General features: G+C 38.2%; 1 protein-coding gene across 2 annotated transcripts in view; it reads right to left on the bottom strand.

Moving 5' to 3' along the window:
• The window catches only part of LRBA (LPS responsive beige-like anchor protein), a 706,055-nt gene that overhangs the window by 377,134 nt on the left and 304,948 nt on the right, over positions 1-23,973 (bottom strand). For both annotated transcript variants that reach the window (XM_075543710.1, XM_075543711.1), the window contains exon 37: positions 534-700. In XM_075543710.1, the coding sequence (XP_075399825.1) occupies positions 534-700 (167 nt within the window). The remainder of the gene's footprint in view (positions 1-533; positions 701-23,973) is intronic.

Raw genomic sequence — 23,973 nt, 5'->3', positions numbered from 1 at the left:
GCTTCAAATATTTATAGAATAAAATATCCCATGGGGCTGAGTTTTATAATTTGATCTAAATTATTTACACCTAAAAGATGACTTGATTACTGTGTTTTTAGAAAGTAGAAGCAAGCTTGGTTCAGTAAATGGAGGCAAACAATGAATAGAAGTCTATAAACAGTATTTTAAAGCAGGTATTTGACTAATCTTATCAACACAGTCCTGTGATTTGCAACACAATTCAAGAAATCAAGCACATTATTATGCTTTTAAATGTTAGAAATGTCAAAGAGTAAATTAGGAAGATTTTCAATAAAATATGATGGTATAAATTAGCTATAATTTAGCTAATAACAGCTCATTTCAAAATATATACAAGCAAACACTTATAAAAATCCATAGCTATATCTGCAGTGACTTTTTCCTTCCTCTTGTCTTTAAATTCATAAGGATGATAAAATAAGATTACTTTTCTTCATCTGGCCCTCATTATATCCAAATTTTGGCTCTCTAAAAAAACAGGTGGCCAAATCCTAAAGGGATCTCTTTACCTCACTGTAGAATTTCCCCAGGCTCCATGCTTGTCTGTGAGAATGTTGATAATTTTCTGGATTAGCTGAGTTGCTGTCACATGGTCACGATATTTAGCTGCTCTTATCAAATGATCACACATCTTCTCATCTTCTCGTTTGTCTGCAGAATACTGGGCACACAGTGACTGTGACGTAAACAAGAAAAACCACTTATTAATGCCATAAAAATATGGGGAAGAGATTTAATATGTAACATGAAGTGATCTCAAATGAAGCAAGCCAAACAAATGTTAAAGCTAATTTTATATCCTATGTTAGCTAAACTAAGATCTTGTGATAGACTTTCTCCATATAATATCCTTTAAAGTATTTTCCCTGAAGTCAATGATAAGATGTACCCAAGGATGGCTAATGAATAAAAAGGAGTCAGTTATGTGAAGATACTGGGGCCCATCATTCCAAGCGACAGCAAGAGCAGTTAGTTGAAAAAGAAAAGAACTTGAATAAAGGAAGAAGCGTATGTAATGAGTGTACACAGACAGGCAGAGGCTAACTCTAAAAATTGACCGCCCAGCACCTAACTGAGTAAAATGTAGTTATGAATGTCAAGGCAGACTCAGAAGAGTTCGTGGAACACCACTAAAATCAAACGGATCTTGGCTGAAAACAGAGAACACCAGAAAGGCATTCAGATGTTTACCTGTATTTTACTTACTATGCAAAGACATTTCACCATATAAATCATAACTGTGGATAACAATGAGACTTTAAAGCCTAAAACACTTCATTGTGCGCAAGCAGGACCTGTACATGAACAAAGACACAGTCATTGTAACAGAACCAGAGAAGACATCCTGGTTTCAAAGCCAGGAAAAGTGTGTGTCGAGGATGTATCCTTTCATCATACAAATTCAATATCTATGCTAAGCCAATAATCCCAAAAGCTGAACCCCAGGAAGAAAAATGAAATATCAGATTAGACGCAGACTCATTCAAAATCTATGATGATGGCAACAAATGTACAGATGTGCTTGACACAATGGATGGCGGTATGGATTGTGATGAGAGTTGTACGAGCCCCCAATAAAATGATTAAAAAAACACCCAAAAAAACCTATGATACACAGCTTGGTTGCTGCAAACAAAGAGGATATGAAACACTTCCTGATGAGATCAAAGCCTTTAATAAAGATTACACTTCAACATAGAGAGAACAAAAATCTTCACAGGGGATCAATAAGCAACATTACAATAAATGGAAAAATTAAAATTGTGAAGGATTTCATTTTACAAGGATCCACACTCTATGCCCATGGAAACTGCAGTTAGGTAATGAAACAATGAATTGCTCTAGGCAAATCTGCTGGAAAAATCTCCTGATAGTGTTAAAGATGAAAGCTATCACTTTGAAGTCTACGTCATAGTATTTTCAATTGCATCACATGCCTGTAAAAACTCGACAATGAAGAAGGAATTACGGTGTGTGGGGAAGAAGCTGCTTACTCCGTAGGCAAGCAGGACAGGGCCTCCACCTTCCACGGTTCATGGCCCGTGGGTGAAAACTGATGGCTCAGCATGGGAGCTGATGAAGCAATGGCAGGCCTGTGCTTCTGCCTGAGATAAAGGGACACTGGTCGCCTGTTCCCTGACTAAAGCTGCAGAAGCCAGCAGTCTGCAAACTTATCAGTTACTTCATGTTCCCAGCCTCATCCTCCACTCCTGTCTATGAATAATTGGCTGATAATGCTTCTTTGTAAACCTTCAAATTGTGAACTGTACCTATGTGTGAAAACCTGTCACCTGTGGCAGGCTTTGTGCAGGGCATATATTTAAAGTCTGCCCCTAATAAAGTTCGGGGCCCTGGAGTGACTATACTGCCCTGCACCCTAGCTTTGGTTAGCCCTTTTGTGTGTAAGTTTTCTCCTGCAGATTGCACTGTCTCAAACCCTTACGTTATGTAAGATAAGAACCAGTCTCTACATGATCTTACAGTGCTGTAGGTAAAGAATGTTAAGTATACCTTGTGCCACCAGAAGAATGAACAGAATCTGAGGTGGAAGAAGTACAGCCAAAATGCTTCTTCAAAGCAAGGAAGATGAGAATTCATCTGAACATTATCTGCACATGCTACTGGGAGGAAGCATTCACTGGAGAATGACACGTCATACTTGGTAAAGCAATGGGTCCGTGAAACAGAGAAAGACACTGGCACTGACTGCCTAATGCAGTGGTTGAAACAACAGGCTCAAGCATGAGACTGAGTTCTGAGGAAGACCAAGGAGTGATTTGTTGTTTGGCACAGTGTCATTATGAGGGAGAATGGATTCCACAGCACCTAAAAACCACAGATATGAAATGCTAAAAAAGCAACAGTCAAGAAATCAGAGGAAGTACAGAACTAGACAAAGCTGCTGCATAAGACCCCTTTAAAGTGCTGAAAGGCAAAGCTGTCACCTTGGGGACTCAGGTACACCTGACCCAAAATAGGGTCTTTTCAATCATCTCGTATGTATGAAAAAGTTGGACAATAAAAAAGAACCGACGTAAATAATTATGGTCTTGGTAAAGCATACTGAACAAGCAATGAACTGTCAGAAGAATACACACATCTCCCTTGGAAGCAATACGGCTAGGCTGCTCCTTAGAAGCAAGGACGGGGAGACTTGCCTTCACATATTTGGTTATAAGGTAAACCAGACCCTGGAAAAGGACGCCACACGTGGTAGAGAGTGAGTTAAAAGGAAAAAAGAAAAGGAAGATGGGCCTCGATGAAACTGAATGACACAATCGTTATGACAGTAAACTCAAACATGGTAATGATTTTGGGAATAGTGGGGGATTGAGCATCCAACCTGTTATATGTATGCCCATTCATATACTTATGTGTTGAAACTAACTTGCTGGCACCTAACAACAACTAAGCCATATAAAGGAGTTTAGATTTCATTTTAATGCAGTGGATACCAGGTAGTAGATTACAAATAAATAAATTACACTCGTGGGTTTTAAGATTAAAATAAACCCTATACTAGCTATTTAGAGAATGGACTGTAGTGGAACAAGAGAAATGAAGGAGGGAGACAATTAGAGGGCTATTACGGTGCTGGCACGGGGGAAGGGGCAGGGAGAGAAAACAACAGGATACTGCACTGGTAAATGTAATAGCTATCAATACTTTCAGAAAATGGCAAGAATAATCTGGTCTCTATAATCCTAATTACGCAAAAAAAAAAGTACATGCAGCAAACAATGGAATCATCTACACATTTATCAGAATAAAGGATGCAAACCCAAACTGAATTTACAATTAAAAATATTTTTTAAAAGAATACATTGATGTGGTGATGATTATAAAATCCTCCTTGATATGACTGAACAATTGAACTACTGAATTGTATGATGTAAATCATGTGGTAATAAAACTGTCTAAGAAAGAAACAAGAAACAAACAACGTAAGAATAATTAGGGGGGGCGAAATACAGGGCCCCACCTCAAACCTATAAAATCAAAATCTGAAATTCAATTAACTTACATGTACATTAAAGTTTACCAGAGATACCAATTTGGGGTTGGTGGTAGAATGAGATATTGGGATTCTTTAATAATAATAAGATCAATTGAATTACTACTTTCCAAGGTACTTATTTCTTTTCTTTTGGCATTTAGATACTTAAAATGTCGTGTTTATAAAACTGTATAATTAATTAAACATTGCTTAAAATAGGGAAACCTAAAGGTTAATGTAAACATGAGATCCTTATGTCTGTGACACATATCCGGGTTCCTGCCTCTCTCATTGTGTGTCAGTGTTAAGCGATTGCTGGAACACAATCCTCTCATAGAAGCAAGAAGGGCTGGCCCTGATGTCCTAAATTAATGTGGGCAACAATACCATTCCTATTGGCACACAGCTTTAGGGAAAATACTTAATCTCATTAGTGAAATGAAGAGTACACTTCAGGATTTTTGTTGACTGGCCCTTGCTTTTTCTCAGGATATAAAAGAGTATGCACATGGCTCCAGAGGCATTAAAATTATTTCTGCACCATGAGTGATGTCAAAAAATACAGCCTAAATCCAGAATTTTTAGGACTGAAACAACTACAGAAAGCATAGCTGACTATGGATGCAATCATGAATTTGAAGATCAATTAAATATTAAAGATCATTTTACCTTCAGTTTTTCATTATAAGCATTGAAAATTTCTGATCCATTTATATGCCAGTATGAGTGAGGTTTCCTGTTACTTATACACAAAAGCAAGCCAATTGATAGATAATGATGCATAAAAAAAAAATCAATGATCTCCCATCCTGGCAGTACTGTCAGGCCAATACTGAAGTTCTAGTGTAAAGGGCGGGAAGACAAACCGCAGTCACTGCTCAGGAGAAAGATGAGGCTTTCTGCTCATTGACTTTCTGAGTCTCAAAGACCTTCCACAGGATCACTATGAGTCAGAATCAGCTTGATAGCAGGGAGTGGGTTTTACTTTGGCTGTGGATAAGGCCTATCCCTTATTGATGAAGAGAAGCTAACGGTAAAAAACTATTTAAAATAAAAAGGTAAACAGACTTGTACACATAAATGCTAAGAAGGAAGATATAGGAATTAGGTCAAATAAGTTCTTCTTTCATGAGCATTAAAAATAAAACTGTATAAAACAGTCAAATGCAGAAAAAACAGGAGCCAAATTCAGGTGAAGCAATGTACTGTGACCCAAATATAGGATGTGACTTTGCAGAAGGTAACAGATGGGAAATACTGAAGGAGCAGTGTGGCTCGCTAACATGGGGTGCCGTGAGTTCAGACTGACTTGCTGGCATGTGATAACAAGTGCAAGTTGTAGAGAGGAAATACAAAATGAACTCAGAGAAACATAATTGAGAATACCAGTGTGATAACATTATATCCACAGTATAATTAATTATTATAAATTTACAATGATAAATAAATAAGTGGGTAGAAAAACTATCCTAGTGTAAGGCAAAGAAAAAAATCAGTTTACAACATCATCTTTGCTAGTAATCCTGGCCAATCTTGGTTAACTAATTCATTTAAAATACTTAGGTCTGTCCCATCAGGGCCACCAAAAAATAAAAAAATGCTTAGGTCTGAATGTGTTCATATACAAAATGAAAAATCTTCCAATTAGAAGATCTGGGGCAAGTCCCTAGACTTCATGTACTCTAGGAAAGGCAAACTGCTTCTTTTACGTAAAATCTGGCATGGAGAAAGTAAGGCAGGCTTGGAACTAATTTATTATAAGTAATTATAAACAAAATAGCAAATTCCTTTAAACAATACACCATAGAATAAAGTTTTACATACTTAAGGGCTTCAAATATTCATGGAGAAATTCCATTAGCTTTTCATTTCATTTTCCTAAGAATGTTTTGAAGCCTGTAGTATATATGATTTGCGCAAATCAAAGCATTATTGTAAAATATCTGAAGGGGCAGAAATGAAAGTGAATCAGCTTAAATTTAATCCATTGTAACAGAAATATCAACTAATAAGTGCTATTTTCTGAGATTCAATCCAGAAATAAAAAGTACTTTTTAGGGTATACATATATTTAAACTAATAGTAAAAAATGATAGCCATTTGCTGATTTTTTTTACACCTTCTACATTTCTTTCTGAATCCATAATCTGTCCTTCTCTATCACCTTCATTGACAAAATGAAAATTGATGAAAATTAGAAAACCATGGGTTTCTGGTATCCTCTCATCAGAAGCATCACACACCTCCACGCAGAACAGTATAGAAACTACCGAGAGATGAGTAACCCAATCTTTAGTTTATTCAAGCCAAAATACTTTTAACTTCATCAAATTATATTTTTTAAACATAAACTATTTGGCTAAGATTCCTTGAAAAGACATATTCTAAAACAAGAGTCCAGTGTAAGCTAAAGAGTAAAATGGCTTAAAGTGTCCTTAATGGATCCTCCCTTACAATTTGAACAGCAACTTTTCATATCTGACATAAAATCTATAGATATAAATCACATTAAAGGGCTATTCTTCCCTGATTATCAATCTCTGTCTCTTTGTGGAACATTAGAGTCACATTTGACCTTAAAACATGATAAAAGGAAACCAAATAAGAATGTTTCATAAGGATATGATAAACTAGGATCTAATTTTTAAAATATCTTTATAATGTACTTTGAACACATTCTTATTAAAAACCAGTAATAGATTCGATATGCCACATCCTTCAAAGTCAGGAAGGGACTATGTGCCTCAACATCAAACACACGTTACTTCTCAGGAGTGTGGCTGTGATTCTGAGGTGGCGTCATGCCGGTTGCAGCTCAAAGCAACGCAATGCAAAACGGGGTTCTATAGAGTGGACCTGCTGCATATGGTTTCTGAGATGATAAATCTTTACTGGAACCAACCGTCTCCGCTTTCCCTCAGAGAGCAGCTGGCAACTTCAAACTACTGACCTCTGAGTTTGTCTCTAATCACTTTGTGTAAAAGAGGAAGAAGGATTACGGGGAGGATACAAAATGTGTGGCTAGTGTAACTGAAGAAACCTAAAACACCTTTCTTCCACAATAATGCCCTGAGATGGAAAGCGGATGGATGGGGAAGCACCTCTCATGACTGGGCTCACTCTCTATTGCTTACACCACTCTAGTTCAGAATAAAGTCACTTCCTTATTTTATGTTCAGGGTTGGAGTTATTTTGTATTCAGAGGCAAACCAGGGGACTTCAAAACATTCATGAAAAAATTCTAGTATCTTTTAATTCCATAATTCTATGAATGTTTTGAAGCCCCCTTCTACATTATTTTTACCTAGCTACCTAAAACCCCCAATTTAGATCTTTTGTGCAATGGCAGATGTATATAATTAAGGTAAATGATATCCATGTTATTTCATAAACCTGGTTCTCTACAACCCTAAGATCAGAACTAGGTAGTGCACATCTACAACTATTGGCCTCTGTGATAGGGATCACATCAAAAGATCCCTGTAAGACCTCTATGATGGGGGATCACATCAAAAGATCAAAACAGTGTGAGAAAATAATGTGAAACAAAACTCAAAATCATATACAAAAACTAAGCTGACTAGTCAGAATGAAACTGGTGGAACACCCAAGATTCAGTGGGAACCAACTTGATGACAATGAGTTTGCAGGGGAACAAGACTACCAGCTAGCTACTCTTCAGGACAATTGATCATTTGAGATCAAAAGGGCAGCACTTCCCCAAGGACAAAGTTCAGAGGGCAGAAGGAGTTAGGAAAGAACATGGAATGGAAATAGGAAACACAGGGAGGAAGTGGAATTAGAATGACGGATGCTTGATGGTGGGGACTGCAATCAGTGATACGAGACAAAACGTATATGAATTATTCAAAGGAACTAATTTGCTCTAAACCCTCCCTCAATTTACAATTAAAAATAGTGTTTAAAAGGAAAAAAAAAGGTTGGCTAATTGCCTCCTCCATGAACAGCTACTTCCTTTGTCATGAGAATGGAAGTCCTTCTTACCAAAGCCAAATCAAACACATTGCCATTGAGGTAATGCTGACTCATGGGGAGCCCCTGGTGGGTTTCCACAACTGTTACCAGAGTAGAAAGCCTCGCCTTTCTCCCATGGAGCCCCGGATGGTTTTCAAGGGCCATGCTGATCACAGGCCAACACACACCCACTGCAAACAGGAGGGCTCCGTCTTCTTAATAAAAGATTGTATCCCAGGGGCTCAAGTGGAAAGAACATGTTTTGAGAATGATGAGGGCAACAAACGTGCTTCACACAACAGATGCAAGGATGGATGGATTGTGATAAGAGTTGTACGAGCCCCCAATAAAATGATTTTAAAAATACTCAAGAAAGAGAAATGTAGGACTGCATTTCAAAGTCTCATAACTCTAGACTTTCTGGAGCCATGGAGGGAGAATGAACCACTGAACCATTGTCCTCAGATCATCTTGAAAATTTAAAAGTATCTTCTTAAGTAATCTTAAAGTTAAAAAAAAGTATAGCTGTTTACAAAATCTGGTCTTTAATATCAGGCTTTAAAAAAAACTATTACATCAAATTAACAATAGCAACTCAAAATTCTAAATAGGAGCTTTGAGAGGCAGTAAATTTGTTAATGGCGGTGGGAGGGTGGGAGGGGGACCAAACCTGAAAAAAGGTAGAAAAAGGAGGAAAGGGTGGTAGAACTCAAAGAATATAATCAATGCCACAAACGGTACAGATAGTCCCTGCTGAACTGGTGTGTGCAGTGCTGTATAAATGCTCAACAAAAGCAAAATATAAGAAAACGGCAAGGAGGCCACATCTCACTCCATCCAGGATCAGCACAGAGAATTCGGCCCAGAGCAGAGCCAGGTCTAGTACCACAAGGCCGAGGTCAGACATACCTATGCCCTCCCTCCATCTTTCTTTTCTGACACCCTGTGTTCTTATCCCATCCTTCTTACTCTGATACCACCCGATCCTCCTCAAACTCTCTGCTGGGCTCAACAGTCCATTCCAATGGCAGCAGAGAGCTCACTCACAGTACTCACAACGACGGGAGTTTATTAGGAAACTTAGGAAGTTACCTAAGTTTGTGAAACGTAGGTTCACAAAACATTAAGGTCACAGCCTTTTGTCTACAGCAGTACCTCTCCTCAACCCTCTGATCCTGAGCCTCCTGGCAGGAGCCAGGAAGCCTGCCCACAGCTGCATCACAGACTCAGTCTCAGCACTGCCCCTCTGATGGGCCCCTCTGATGGGCTTCTCTTCTGAGTGTGACATTGCCCTCACTGCCTCTACCACTTCAAGAAAACGAGCTTGCGAATGGATCTTCTTCATTGTTGGTCCTGGAAATTCTCTTTGCTCTTACTTCTAAAACCACTATCTTATAGCCAGGGGAATAACAACAAATACTGACCATTTCCTCGATTGGTGCTTCATATGCCCCGCACAATTACTTGGTGTGAGCTATAGAGACATATATAGCAAAGCCATATTTAAAAATTTACTTCACCGGGGAGCTGGGGGTGGAGGGGAGGCAGACAGAATAAACCAATGATAAGAGAAGTTCAAGAAAACTAAATAGAGAAATATGCCATGTTCATAGGTTAGAGGACTCATTGTTACCAAAATGTTTACAATACACAAACTGATTTTATAGATTCAATAGCCTTGATTAGTTTTAGAAAGCTTTATAAAAATTAATAAGCTGAGTAACAAATATAGAGAGAAATAAAGAAAGAAAAACAGTAGATCAAGGTTGCAGAGAAACACAATGTTTTAGTATTTTCATATATATTAAAGCTTATTATGAAGCTTCAGAAAGAAATCTGAAGTTATGAAATGAAGAAAGTTATCTTTCAACAAATAGTATTTTTTTAAAAACTTGGATAGGTACATGGGTGAAAAAAAAACCCACATGCGACACTTAGCAATACTAGAAGTAAAATGCTTTTTAAAGCTATTTAATTGTAAATTAATCACACTCAAGATATAAAATTAAAACTAAAAACATCCAGCAAACTATTCTCATGACACTGTTTGTAGGTGCCCTTCAGCTGGCTCTGACTCACAGGTATCCTGCAGACAACAGCACAGTGACAGGTTCTCTCACAACTGCTGCAGTGTTTAACCCAATTACTGCAGCCACCGTGCCAGCCCACCTCATTGAGGGCCTTCCTCTTCTTCACGGACCCTCTATTTTACCATGCATAAAGTCTGTCCTCGGAAGCTGCTTTCCGCTTATGACATGTCCAAAGTGGGTAAGATGAACTCTTGCATCCTCGTGGATAAGGAGCATTCTGCCTGTACTTCCAAAACGGATGTGTCCCTTCTTCTGGAGAGTCATACAATCTTCTTTGTATTAGCACATCCAAGTTCAAAGGCATCAGTTCTTCTGAGGTCTTCCTTGGGTCTTAGCCCTGCTTTCAGATGTGCGAGAGGCAGCTGAAGACACCCCTGTTTGGTGCACCTTAGTCTTCGACGTGAAATGTTTATTTTTTAATGCTTTCAAGAACTACCCCATGCAATAATCCGTCACGATGTCCTGATTGTTGCTACAATGAGTGGTGAGGGAGAGAAGGTACAGGGACATCCTGGATAACTTCAAACTCTTCTTTGTTGTGGTGATGTTCCTTATAGGTCTAGCTGTGAGGATTTTTGTTTTCTTTATATTAGTTAGCATATGTCTAATTTACGAATGCCTTCTTTATAGAATACAAAAATAAGACTTAAAATTGAATATGCCAAAAAAAATCAGAATTAAAATAAGGACCAGAGGATTTCAGCTGAACTTCATGAACAATATATAAAAGGCCAATAAATGTGTGGAAAGACCATGAATAGGAAAATGAAAGCTAAAATAATAGTAATCTATGACTACATTACCACACAGAAAAATTAAATCACAAAGCCTGCTAATACTAAATAATGGCAGGTATTTAGAACAACTGGAACCCTCGTAGCTCACTGGCATGTAAAATCCACAATTTTGGAAAACAAGTTAGCAATTTCTTGTACAGTTCAACATTAAATGATCATAGCACCGAGCCATTTCATTTAATATATTTCTCCTAAATGAATAAAAGCATGTTTCTATAAAGATAAATTGTACAAGAAATACTTATAGTCATTTTAAGTCTTAAGAGTCAAACACTAAAAACAAACTAATATTCCTCTACAGGTATATGGGTAAACAAAGTAATACTACTCAATAAAAAGGAACTACTAATCCACAGTAACCTCACCAATCAATGCAAACACCAGTACCTACTATGCAATTCATTCATATATATTCATAGAATAAGCAAAACTATAATGACAGAAATCAGATTAGATATTGCCCAGAGCCGTGTGTGTGTGTGTGTGTGTGTGTGTGTGTGTGTGTGTTTCACAATACCACTCAAGACTGGAGAATTCAGATGATAGAAAGTCTATACTTCTACATACTGGTACACAGGTGTTTAGGTTTGTCAAACTGTTGGCTTAAAAATAGATATATTTCATTGACTATGAGGGGCAGTGTGGAGGGGAGACCCAAAGCCCATCTGTGACAACTGGACATCCCCTTACAGAAGGGCCGTGGGAGGAGATAAGTCAGTCAGGTGCAGTGTAGCAACGATGCAACTTTCCTCTAGTTCTTAAATGCTTTTTCTGCCCCACTATCATGATCCCAATTCTACCTTACAAATCTGGCTAGACCAAAGGCTGTCTGGGAGATGGACAACAGAGAAGTAGGTGAAGGGAGACATCTGACAGTGTAAGATATGACAAAATAATACTAATTTATAAATTATCAAGCATTCATGAGGGAGAAGGGAGCAGGAAAGGAGGGGGAAAATGAGGAGCTGATACCAACGGCTCAAGTAGAGAGAATGATGATGGCGAAAAATGTACAAATGTGTCTGACACAATGGATGGATTGTGATAAGAGTTGTATGAGCCCCAATAAAATGATTAAATTTTTTAAAATGGAGACAAAACAGAAAAAATGGAAATTATATTACTAAAAGAAACATAAAAAAATACATCACTAGTACTGAAGAAGAAAAAAGGAAATAGGTCACCCCATAAAATTCAAAATCATAGTTACCAAAATAAAGTGAAATAGTTGTGATCACAGCTGATACCAAGGGCTCAAGTAGAAAGCAAATGTTTTGAGAATGATGATGGCAACTGATGTACAAATGTGCTTGACACATGGATGGATGGATAGATTGTGATGAGTTGTACAAGCTCCCAATAAAATGATTTCAAAAAGTTGTAATTACATGAGTGGGTGTAAAGTGCTTCTCACCATATAGTTTCCTCAGTATCAAGAAAAAAAGTAAATGAAGTATGATAAATATGCATTACTTCTAAAGTTTAATTTTTAGGAGAACATATTTTACTAAAATCAGATGATGGAGCAAATTTTCATTAACTTTACATCATTTTAAAATAAAGTTCCAGTGAAAATGTTCATGAGTGAAATCTTAAAAATAATAATATAGACCTTTCTTTTAATTTTGCAATATTCAACATGACTTGAGCAATGTAGTGGTTGGTTTATGTTTTATTTTTAAACTCTAATTTTAATACTTTTAAAAACCTGCAAAGATATACTATTTTTAAAAAGTAAAAATCAAGGAGTACTAAACTATATGAAATGTTAAATATTATCTTTTCTTCTTCCTCCCTTTTAAATCAGTAGTATTCTACAGAGGTCGACAATATTAAGATGTAAGTCCTATATAAATATAATGAAGCTATGAATTATATGAGGTGTACAATTTTAACTTCTTTTAAATTATAACATAGAGATCATTGCACATTTAGTTAACTAACCATGTCTGAAAGTTACTACTACTTGACTTCCAAACTTGTCTCAAAATTGCTTCCACTAAAAATTATTTGTCTTACTGAAAACCTTTACAAAGGGAAATCTACATAGGGACGACGGCATAAGTATTTCAGTGAATAAAGAAGTGTCTTGATATTTTGCTTTTGGAAGCCATTGCACTTGATCCCTGACCCCAGATTTAAAGTCTAATCTTTAAAAAAACAAAACAAAACAAAAAAACCATCAACAGAAACCTAACAATGTCTCCTTAAAGAGACTTAGAAAAATGAGAACTTAAAAACCTCAACAGCAAACAAAAGTCAACCAATGACAATGTGTGACAGGCACCTTTAATTCTGAAGAGATGCCTCTGTCATCCAGCGCCTCAAAGTATTGATTTCTCTCAGCATGAAAAAGCCTAAGCCAATGAAACAGATATAGCATCATCCCTCTCCTCTCCCCGCCGCCTCCCCCTGATAACAGCATCCAAGGTTGAAACAGGCAAAACACTTATCAAAGTATCTCTCCCATTTCTTGTTTTAATGGGCTGAATACAATGTGCTGGGTTCTTATCTCTGAAAACGAAGCTTCGTAAAAAAATAATTTAAATGATTGAGAGATTAATATAATTTCTAATGCTTCTTTTGACTTCTGATCGTAAACTTGTTTGTCAAGGTGTTTTCCTGTATTTGAAAAAGCAAGTCAACACTAAGAAAAGGGCTGCTATACCGACATACCTGCTTAATCCTACACACAGTATTTTTTACTATTATTTCTGGATTTGTTACACTACTTAGTAACAATAAAAACCACAGAAATCTCAAATAAATATAAAAACATCATCCAAAAGCCAACCTAACTCCTTCAACAATGTCTACAAACATCTGTCAGGTAAATAAAATAAAGGTGTTTGCTATCTATATTTAATAAAGCTCTCGTGGAGTTTAAAATCACTAGAGAAGGAAAAAGCCACATAAAATAAAGACATACATATCTTTAGGGAACTTCATGGGAAAATTCCATCATCTTTCAATTCCATTTTTCCACGGCTTTTGAAATCCCTGCTAACAATCACAATGCGAAAGCTAAGGAGCTTTAAATACTTCAGCTTTAGTTTTGCTAATCTGTGAAACAGGTTGGATCTTAACTCAATATATTCCAACCAGGAGCTTTTTCTTAATTGGATTCTATTACTCATATTAGATGTAAACCGGTCTACTATAAACATGTAACACTTTAAGTTTCCATTACAAGTAGTGTAAAAACAAACAGGAACCTCGGAGGAAAACAGTGTTTCTTGCCAAAAGTATAGTTACAACTGTAGTTAACACCATCACAGACTCTCAAATCAGACTGAGTAAAAAACCTTGACTCTGATTCATTCAAGCTTCAAGTTACTTATCCTTTCCTGTGACTCAGTTTCTTACTCAAAATAAGGACATAAGATGTGCTCTTTAAAAATTTTTTAAATAAATTGTAGGTTTCAGAAAATAAAGATTCTCCTGTTATTAATATCTTACACCTGGGTAGTGTATCTGCTGAAACTGGTGAACAAATGCGGACACAGGATCACTAACTAACATCCCTAGATTGCTTTGGAGTTCACTATGGGTTCATTTTGCATTGTACAGTCGACTGGTTTCGACAAATGTGTAATATCATGTCCACCATTACTGTATCGCAAAGCAAAGAGCTACCCTAAATAAAAAAGGCCGACAAAAGGGATAGATAGATCACAAGGCATTTTAAGAGAACTGAGATTTTTTTAGGATGATCAAAAAATATAAAGAGCTGTCAAGCATACAGTAACAACTAGCATTTATCGTAGGATTCGTCAGGAAGTGAACAAAATATAAAGCTATAAACTCCTTGCTTCCAACAATCTTAGGGAGTTAAGAAGAGAGAGATAGAGATAGATAGATAGAGAGAGAGAGAGAGAGAGAGAGAGAGAGAGAGAGAGAGAGAGAGAGAGAAAAGAAAAATCATTACAAGGGGAGATAACTATTAATGAAGACGTATATACAAAATGATTGGAAGAAATACAAAATCAGGTAAAATATCACATAGGAATTAGAGGATAGCAGTAAGTTTCTCAAGAAGAAAGCCTCATTTTATATAGAAAATTATTAAACATAACAAAAATAAAGAGGCAACAAATGAAGGCAAGTTCAAATAAATAACTTTTAAAATCAAAAGTAAAATTAATGATATAAGACATGTAATTACTAGAGTCCTCTTTTTAAATATCCTAATAGGTTTACATTTTCCTGGAGTATCTGTTTTCCCCAATTCCATCAGGAAAGAACTATTTCTGAAAAAATTATGTAACTCTTCTTAAATGTGTAAACTAAATTCATGCTGCTCTAATATTATTACGTTAGCTGCCATAACTTTCTCTTTTTTTAATCATTTTATTGGGGGCTCGTACACCTCTTATCACAATCCATACATCAACTGAATCAGGCATGTGTCTTAACTCTCTAATCCTTATGCAGATCTGTTAACAGCCAATTTCAAAGTACCATACATACTCGTGTATGAGCCAAGTTTCCCAGCACATTTTAATGAAGTTTTTGTGGTAAAATTAGGTGCCTCTGCTGATATTCAGGTCGCTTTATACTAGAGTATATAGGTATATACCATATCAGTGGCTTTTAAGTGCTGCCTCTTAATCTGTTTGTAGTGGAGGATAAGTGTCTGTTCTAATGGTTTTTTTGACTGACATGTTTGGAAAATCATCTGTCATGCCTAATATTCAACCTACAAACTCACTGCTACCGAGTCAGTGCCAATTCACAGAGACCCGACAGGAGAGTGTAGAGCTGCCGCGGAGGGTCTCTGAGATTGAAACTCTTTACAGGAGTAGAAAGCCTCTTCTTTCTGCTGAGGAGCACCTGGCACCTGTAAACTAAGGACCTTACAGTGAGCAGCCCAATGCATAACCACTATGGCACAAGGGTTCCCTAACAAGCCTGCTATGTACTAGATTCTAGAGTCATCTCTTTGAACTAGTGGTTAAGCAATTAAGTCAGCAAAGCACACTTAAGAGGGCCGTAGAAGTAAGCTACTTTGATCAATTCAATTACTGGCATTTGCTTTCTCTGGTTGTAGTTGTATGCCAGCAAATTGACTCTGCCTCATAGTGGCCCTCAGAGTACAACAGGCTCACAGAGCTACCTAGGCTGCAAGCGTCATGGAGTGGGCCACTGGGAGTTCTCCCTCATGGAGCTGCTAGCAGGTTCTGGCCACTGACCTTTCAGTAAGAAGCTGACCATTGGACCGTTTTACCACAATGGCTTCTTACAGCTCTAATAGTGCATCTGCATTTATAGCTTATGATTTCCACTGTATTAACTAATAAGTTGCAAATTACAGTAACTGATCATCCAAATATAAACAAAATCATATGAACAATTTCAAGGTAATAAGTATTTAATTGAGTGTCGTTCCATCTCACACGCTTTGCACATGTTGTCAGAAGGGACCAGTCCCTGAAGAAGGATATCATGCTTGGTAAAACATGAGGTTCAGTGACAAAGATGACAACACTCAGCATGATGAAATGACACATGAGGTATAACAATGGGATAAAATAAAACATTAACTGTGATGATGCACAACCCCAGCCAGTGCTTCACTCTTTAAAGTCACTAACAGTCAGAGCACACTCCACAGCAACTAACAGCAAGAATAACATCCACATTAACAGAAAACAAAAGAAAATAAGAATCATTTTCACACAGAATCATGACCTGGTTGACTTTTAGGATACTGAAGATATCATATACTGACAGCTTAAATTTATGAGGAATATATTCAGACCTACTCTTAGAGGAGAATTTTCAATTATTGTCTAATTTTCTGTCAAGGAGCTCTGGTGGCATGGTGGTTGTGCACTGGGCTACTAACTGCAAAGTCAGCAGTTTGAAACCACCAGCTGCTCCTCAAGAGAAAGATGGGGCTTTCTACTTTCATAAACAGTTACCGTCTCAAAAACTCATAGGGGCAGTTCTACCCTGCCCCTATAGTCATTATTTGTTGATAGTTAGTCAATGCAGTGAATTTGTTTTTTATTGGCATTTTTTTGCACTTTCTATCAAGAATATATATTTATATACTTAAGCTATACCAAGAAAAGATCAGAGGGGAAAATTTTTTTTATCCAATTTAGATTTAATTCCATCATAGTTGCATGATACCAAGTAGCATCTGGGGTCTGAAAATCGACCTAAGGAGCAACCAAAGGTCTTTCCCAGTCTGAAGGTAAGATGAGTGTTGAAAATAAAAACATAGGGACACAATTAGTCTAATGAACTAATGAACCATGCAAACACCTGTCCCCACAGCCCTGAGCCAGATGAACTAGCCAGTGCAAAACTACCACCAACTGCTCTAAAAAGAATCACATTAGAGCAGAATAAAAATGTAGGAAAAAGCCCCCAAATCATGGGAGGCCAAGTCTACTGTTCAAAATGAGACAGCGTTTATTACCACTTATTATCTATTCTGTCAAGGTATATCCATGTGTGTGGCAGCTACATAATCTACTGTCAACTTGAACGAAGAAGGGGTGTCAATCAGGCCATAGCCAATGAGGTCTCTGTGTGGGCATGGCCTTCTCGTGAGGATTCTGGGAACTCCTGACTTCCTCCCTGGAGGTGGGACACACACATACTTTTCCTGCAAAACATTCCTGTCGACAAACCACATGGAGCTATGCTGATGGAACCAGATCCCTGGAGCTGGATGAGCCATGTGGAGACCCACCTCAGTGCTGAGATGCTTCCACTGCCACTGGACCACAAGACTTTTGACCCACTGGCCTGTGATCTTCCTGTATTAGGTGTCACTGCATGTGTTGCGTGAGTCTAAAGAGGAAATTATAGACTAGTATAGGACACATAGGCTAATATCGGACTTATGAACTTGATCTGGATTGGGCTGGGATGTTTTCTCAACATACAATTGCTCTTTTATACGAAGCTCTTCCTTATACACAAATGAGTGCCTATGAATTTTTTCTCTAGTCAACCCTAACACATTGTGCATGCTCATGGTTTAGTAAGGTGTTCAATATTTTCAAAGAGAAAGTAGCTCTCCTTTTATTTCTCCCCTAATAATTTTAAAGACCCATGCCCCCAAAGTAAATATACGGGTGAAGTCCTTGGTGCATTTCAATCCCTGCAGTGACTCCACCCTTTCATTTCCTTTGCTTCACTCACCTGCCCAGCACCAGTGCAGCCTATCACTCACTGCCAGCACAGAACAAAGGCTGCTGAAGCACTGTTGACTGTGCTGTGAGAGCTGGTGGTGCCCCAGGCTGTTGCTGCAGGCAGCTGCTGCCAGGAGGAGGAGTACGGTACATCAACAGAGCAGCAGCATCCATCCTCCCAGCACCCAGGTAGTCTCTAGGACCACCTCTCTGTGACTTCCTTCCCACCACCCAACCCTCCCACAGCAGGAAATGTGCAAAGTCCCAACTCAGCTGCCAGCACAGCCCCCACCTAGCTCAGCCACATATCAGGCCCTCTGTATGCAATGGATACAGCTCTCTGACTTTGGCAGTGGGCTCTTACAACATTTTAATTTAATAGATCTTATGTATCTTTTAAACTATGGAGTATAGGGACTGGCTGTATATAATATGGTGTTCGCACATTGGAATTGTGTTATGTCCCATTTCACAGACTATATCACGGATGCTAAGGGGCTCTGGTGGCATGTTGCGCTTTGGCATGACATTGGGCTGCAAACCTTGAGAAAAGTAGGTCAACCCCCCGCCCCCCGCCCCACCCAGTCACTGCACAGGAAACAGATGAAGCCACCTCCTCCCGTTAAGATGTATAGCCCAGGGAACTTTACAGAGCACCCCTGGCTCTGTCCTCTGGGGTAGCTTTCACTATCATAGACATGGTCCCAAACTCAACGAAACCCTGTAACACAAAGTAAAACTCTGTATGGATTCTAATGATCCAAAAAATGTTGCCCCCTTAAATAAAAATCAATGTTTTGTACAAGGATTATATTTAGCTATTAAATCATAAATTCAACATATACTTTTGAAAGACGGAATTTATTTGCTTTCTTATATCATTAGATGCTAGTTAAGAAAAAACAGTGGCAAGCTCATGAATAAGTCAAGGAATCAAAAGATTACTACTTGTCTTCCTGTCTACCTTGTTCTAGGATATAAACAGAAGATAATTATGAACAAAATACTTTCTAAAATTTCATTCTAGTTGCTTTAAAAAAAGAATCTAGAGTCAAACATGAAAATACTTGAATTACCAAATGTATACTAGCTGAAGATGAAAAGCTAAGTTTTCATTAATCCGATGCTTATGTAAGACATCATGCTTGGCAAAGTAGAGAGAGGGTCAGCGAAAGGAGGAGAGCCCTCAGCAAGATGGACTGACACACTGGCTACAACAATGGGCTCAAAGATCAGAGAACTTGTGAAGATAACGCAGGATCAGGCAGTTTCCTTTCATTACACACAGGGTTGCCATGGGCGAGAACTGACTAGCAACTAACAATGACAATAGTCTTGTTAGGCACATCAGTCACTGCTTCCATTAATCCACCTACTAATTCTTGTATGCTTCTCGCATACACTAGGCGTAGAAATGACAGACTTGAGATTCTGTGTTAAAGGAGCAAAAAACCTAAGGTTTGTTCTCCTCAGAAGAGTATCATATCAAGACACTTTTAATAGGTAACAATAACTCTTGCAAGATCCTCAATAGCATAAAAATATGAATTTTCGTAAGCCATAACGAGAAATGACAACAAAAGGTCAATGTCTGACCCCCTCTTCTGTGCGAATGCTACAAAGAAATGATGCGTGAAGACCACACACGGCTCTTATGTCAGTGATGCTCTAGATAGAACAAATCCTGTACAGCGAATGGAATGTGTCCTGGTCCCATTTCTCGGAGGAGCTTCTCAGGATCCGAGCACCAAAACGTCCACGAACCAAAGAAGTATAAACACGATGGTTGCAAGATAGAAAGGCCCTATTATGGTACAACAGATGATGCATTTTGTTTAAAGACGTATTGTGTTCGATATGGATACTCAGATATACAGACAGCAAGTATTCAGAGTAATGCTTTTTCTGCCACATAATCACTTCTCTGGCCAAAATAATTTTTAAATGATGAAGGGAGACGTCAGATGGTTTAAGGTGACAAAATAATAATTGTTTATAAATTATCCAGAGTTCATGGGGGAGGAGGGAGTGGGGAGCAAGGGGAAAAATGAAAAGCTGATACGAAAGGCTCAAGGAGAAGGCAAATATTTTGAGAATGATGATGGTAACAAATGTACAAATGTGCTTGACACAAGGAATGGATATAAGGATTGTGATAAGAGTTGTATGAGCCCCCAATAAAATGATTTGTTTTATTTTAAATTTCTCAAAAAAAAGGAGTAAACCAAAATGGTAGTGAGGGGGGAGTGGCAGGCCTGGTGGGGAATGATCAAGAGTAAGGTTACGTAAAGAAGAGGTACAGCTATAACCCAGGTGGGGACAGAGCATGGTAGTAGGGCAGGAGGAAAGTCAAGGGAGATGGAGGAAGGAGCTGGGAGTCAAAGGGCATTTACAGAGGTCTAGGCAAAGACATGTACATACAAATATATATAAGAGGATGGGGATATAGATCTATGTATCTATATTTATAAGTCTAGTATTAAGGTGGCAGAAAGACCTGGGGGCTCTACTCAAGCACTCCCTCAATGCATGAATACTTTCTTCTATTAAATTGGCATTCTACAATGCTCACCGTCCCAACACAACTGCTGAAGCCAAAGCGGGTGAACAAGTAAATGTGAAGAAAGCTGATGGTGCCCGGCTATCAAAAGAGATAGCTTCTGGGGTCTTAAAGGCTTGAAGATAAACAAGCGGCCATCTAGCTCAGAAGCAACAAAGCCCACATGGAAGAACACACCAGCCTGTGTGAACACGTGGTCCCGAAGGGATCACTTATCAGGCATCAAAGAACAAAAAAATCATATCATTGGCTGCACACCTCCATGATACCATCGCCGAAGACAAACGGGTGCATAAGCAAATGTGGCAAAGAAAGCTGATGGTGCCCGGCTATCAAAAGAGATAGTGTCTGGGGTCTTAAAGGCTTGAAGGTGAATAAGTGGCCATCTAGCTCAGAAGCAACAAAGCCCACATGGAAGAAGCATACCAGCCAGTGCAATCACGAGGTACCATCATGCAAATATATATATACACACACACACACACACACACACACACACACACACACACACCATAGTGAATGAAGGGGGAAGTGCAGAGTGGAGACCCAAATCCCATTTGTCGGCCACTGGAGATCCCCTCATAGAGGGGTATAGGAGAGGAGATGGGTCAGTCAGGGTGCGATGTAGTACCGATGAAGAACACAGCTTTCCCCCAGATCCTGGATGCTTCCTCCCCGCAACTACCATGATCCGAATTCTACCTTGCAGGACTGGATAGGGCAGAGGTTGTACACTGGTGCATATGGGAGCTGGAGGAACAGGGAATCCAGGGTGGACGATACCTTCAGGACCAGGGATGTGATGTGAGGGGCGATGCTGGGAGAGTGGAGGGTGAGTGGGTTGGAAATGGGGAACTGACTACAAGGATCCACATGTGATCTCCTCCCTGAGAGATGGACGGCAGAGAAGGGGGGGAAGGGAGACTCCGGATAGGGCAAGATATGACAAAATAACAATCTATAAATTATCAAGGGCTCATGAGAAAGAGGGGAGCGGGGAGGGAGGGGCAAAAAAAAGAGGACCTGATGCAAAGGGCTTAAGTGGAGAGCAAATGCATTGAAAATGATTAGGGCAAAGAATGTACAGATGTGCTTTATACAATTGATGTATGTATATGTATGGATTGTGATAAGAGTTGTATGAGCCCTTAATAAAATGTAAAAAAAAAGTCACATATTTAAGGCAAATTTTCTAGAGTCAAGACTTATCAAAAAAAAGATTTGTCAAGATAGCTTTCTCAGATGCTTAAATTATATTTAATAACAATAAATATTGGAATACCTAGAATTTAAATATCTGGATGCTTTCAACAGACTTATAATTCCTATACAGCTAGTCAAAAGCAGTACAAAAATCAGTGAAGTTATATTGCCTATGTTAAAGAAAAAGGATACAAATTATGAGTAACTAAATAAGAACTAAAATTTTTCATAATGATAATACATGGATGAAAGTAATTTTTATAGACTAAGATTTCATAGAATAAGGAATAAAGCTCAATATACGAGAACTCATTCTACATCGTGAAAATGCTGGGCCGTAGGAGAGTAATGCAGGAAGTGTGTGATGGTTGGTCACATGGGGAACAAAAGAACAATTGTCGTGAAATGCTATGTCATGCATTGAATGAATGAAACTGTCAGACAAGTTTAAAAATAAAAGTAGACGGGGGCACAAACTGGGTGTTGTTCTCCAACCGTTCTTCTTTAATAAGAGTTGAGTGACTTCACCACTGTGTATGACCACCTACACTAAAATGCACCTTGCCCAGCCTTGTACTACTACACAATTATTATTGAAATGAATACATTCTAAGAGAAAAGGGAAAATGAGGAATCTACGTTTTAGACAAATACACTTGGCAGATACATGCTAGACTTGGGGAAATGTGAAGATGATGGTAAAGTTGCAGCAATAATCAATTACAGAAAATAGAATTCTTCCACACTTTTAAACAACAGGTAACATCAATGGTGCTTACATAAATACATGCACAATGTATCATTTTAATGAACAGAACACAGAAAAGCACACAGCAAAGTCTGAATACAAAATAACAATCATAGACCAATTACACTTATTGAAAATTAAATGAATAGGACAAAAACAGGATTTCTACTCCCATAAAGAATTCCAGCCTCGGAAAACCTCAAGGGCAGTTCTGCTTTGTCCTCCAGGGTCACTATGAGTTAGAAGATTTGGTGGCAGTGGTCTGGTTTTATGAGTTAGAATGGATTTGATGGCAGTAGGTTTGGCTTATTAAGAGGTTTCAGATCGTGCTGGTGTGAAATGAGATTGTCACATGACTTCCAGTTAAAAGTACCAATAACAGCAATGAATAATTGCTGAACAATAATTTCAGTGAATAACTGAAAACTAATTTTAAAAGGTAGGCTTACTAATGCGATAGAGATTGGTGAACCACTGTGGTAGCTACATAATTTCATGTCAACGTGATAAGTAAGGGTAGGACGTGGAGGCCAGCGTCTCTGTGGGCATGGCCTTCTCGTGAGGATTCTGGAAATGTCCTCTCTCTCTCCCTGGAGGCAGGGCACACACTTTTCTCTGTGCTTTACATTCCAGTTGACAAGCCTCAGAGGGAAGCCACACTGAGACTTGCACCAGTCACAGAAATGCTTCCGCCACACTGGATCCACAAGACTTTGCACCCACCAACCTATGATCTCCCTGCATTTTGTATCACTGCATGTGGTAGCATGATTCTGAAGAGAGATTTATGGACTAATACCAGACTTATGGGTTAAAATCAGATGTATAGACGTGATCTTGGCTGGACAGGCATGTTTTCTTGAGATATAATTACTCTTAGATATAAAGCTCCTTCTTATATATATGAGTGACTCTGGGTTTGTTTCTCTATTCACCCCAGTCTAACACAATCACTAAGCTCCCCTGACACCAACCAACCAAAGGAGATCAGAAGGGCAGCATTTGGTCAGAGAGAAAGCTCAGAAGGCAGGGGGAAAGACAATAGGAAAGGATAGTGGAAGTGGGAAACACAGTAAGGAAGTTGAAGAGTTCTGTTTGAAACACTGTGGGAACTGCAATCAGGGCCACACAAAAAAATTCACACAACAGGTGAATGGAAAACTTTATATATATATATATATATATATATATATATATATATATATATATATATATATATATATATATATATATATATATATATATATATATATATATATATATATATATATATATATATATATATATATATATATATATATACTTCTGCCCCTGTTAAGGAAGTAAAAGAAGTAAGAAAATAGTCTTGTGACAGACCAATATTTGACTTTTTTAAAAATTGGAACTGGTGTGAGAGATGACACTAGAAAAAGAACTAGGAAAAAATGT

Source organism: Tenrec ecaudatus, chromosome 3, assembly GCF_050624435.1.
Source record: "Tenrec ecaudatus isolate mTenEca1 chromosome 3, mTenEca1.hap1, whole genome shotgun sequence".
NCBI classification, from domain to species: domain Eukaryota; kingdom Metazoa; phylum Chordata; class Mammalia; order Afrosoricida; family Tenrecidae; genus Tenrec; species Tenrec ecaudatus.
This window is presented reverse-complemented; position numbering and strand designations above follow the sequence as displayed.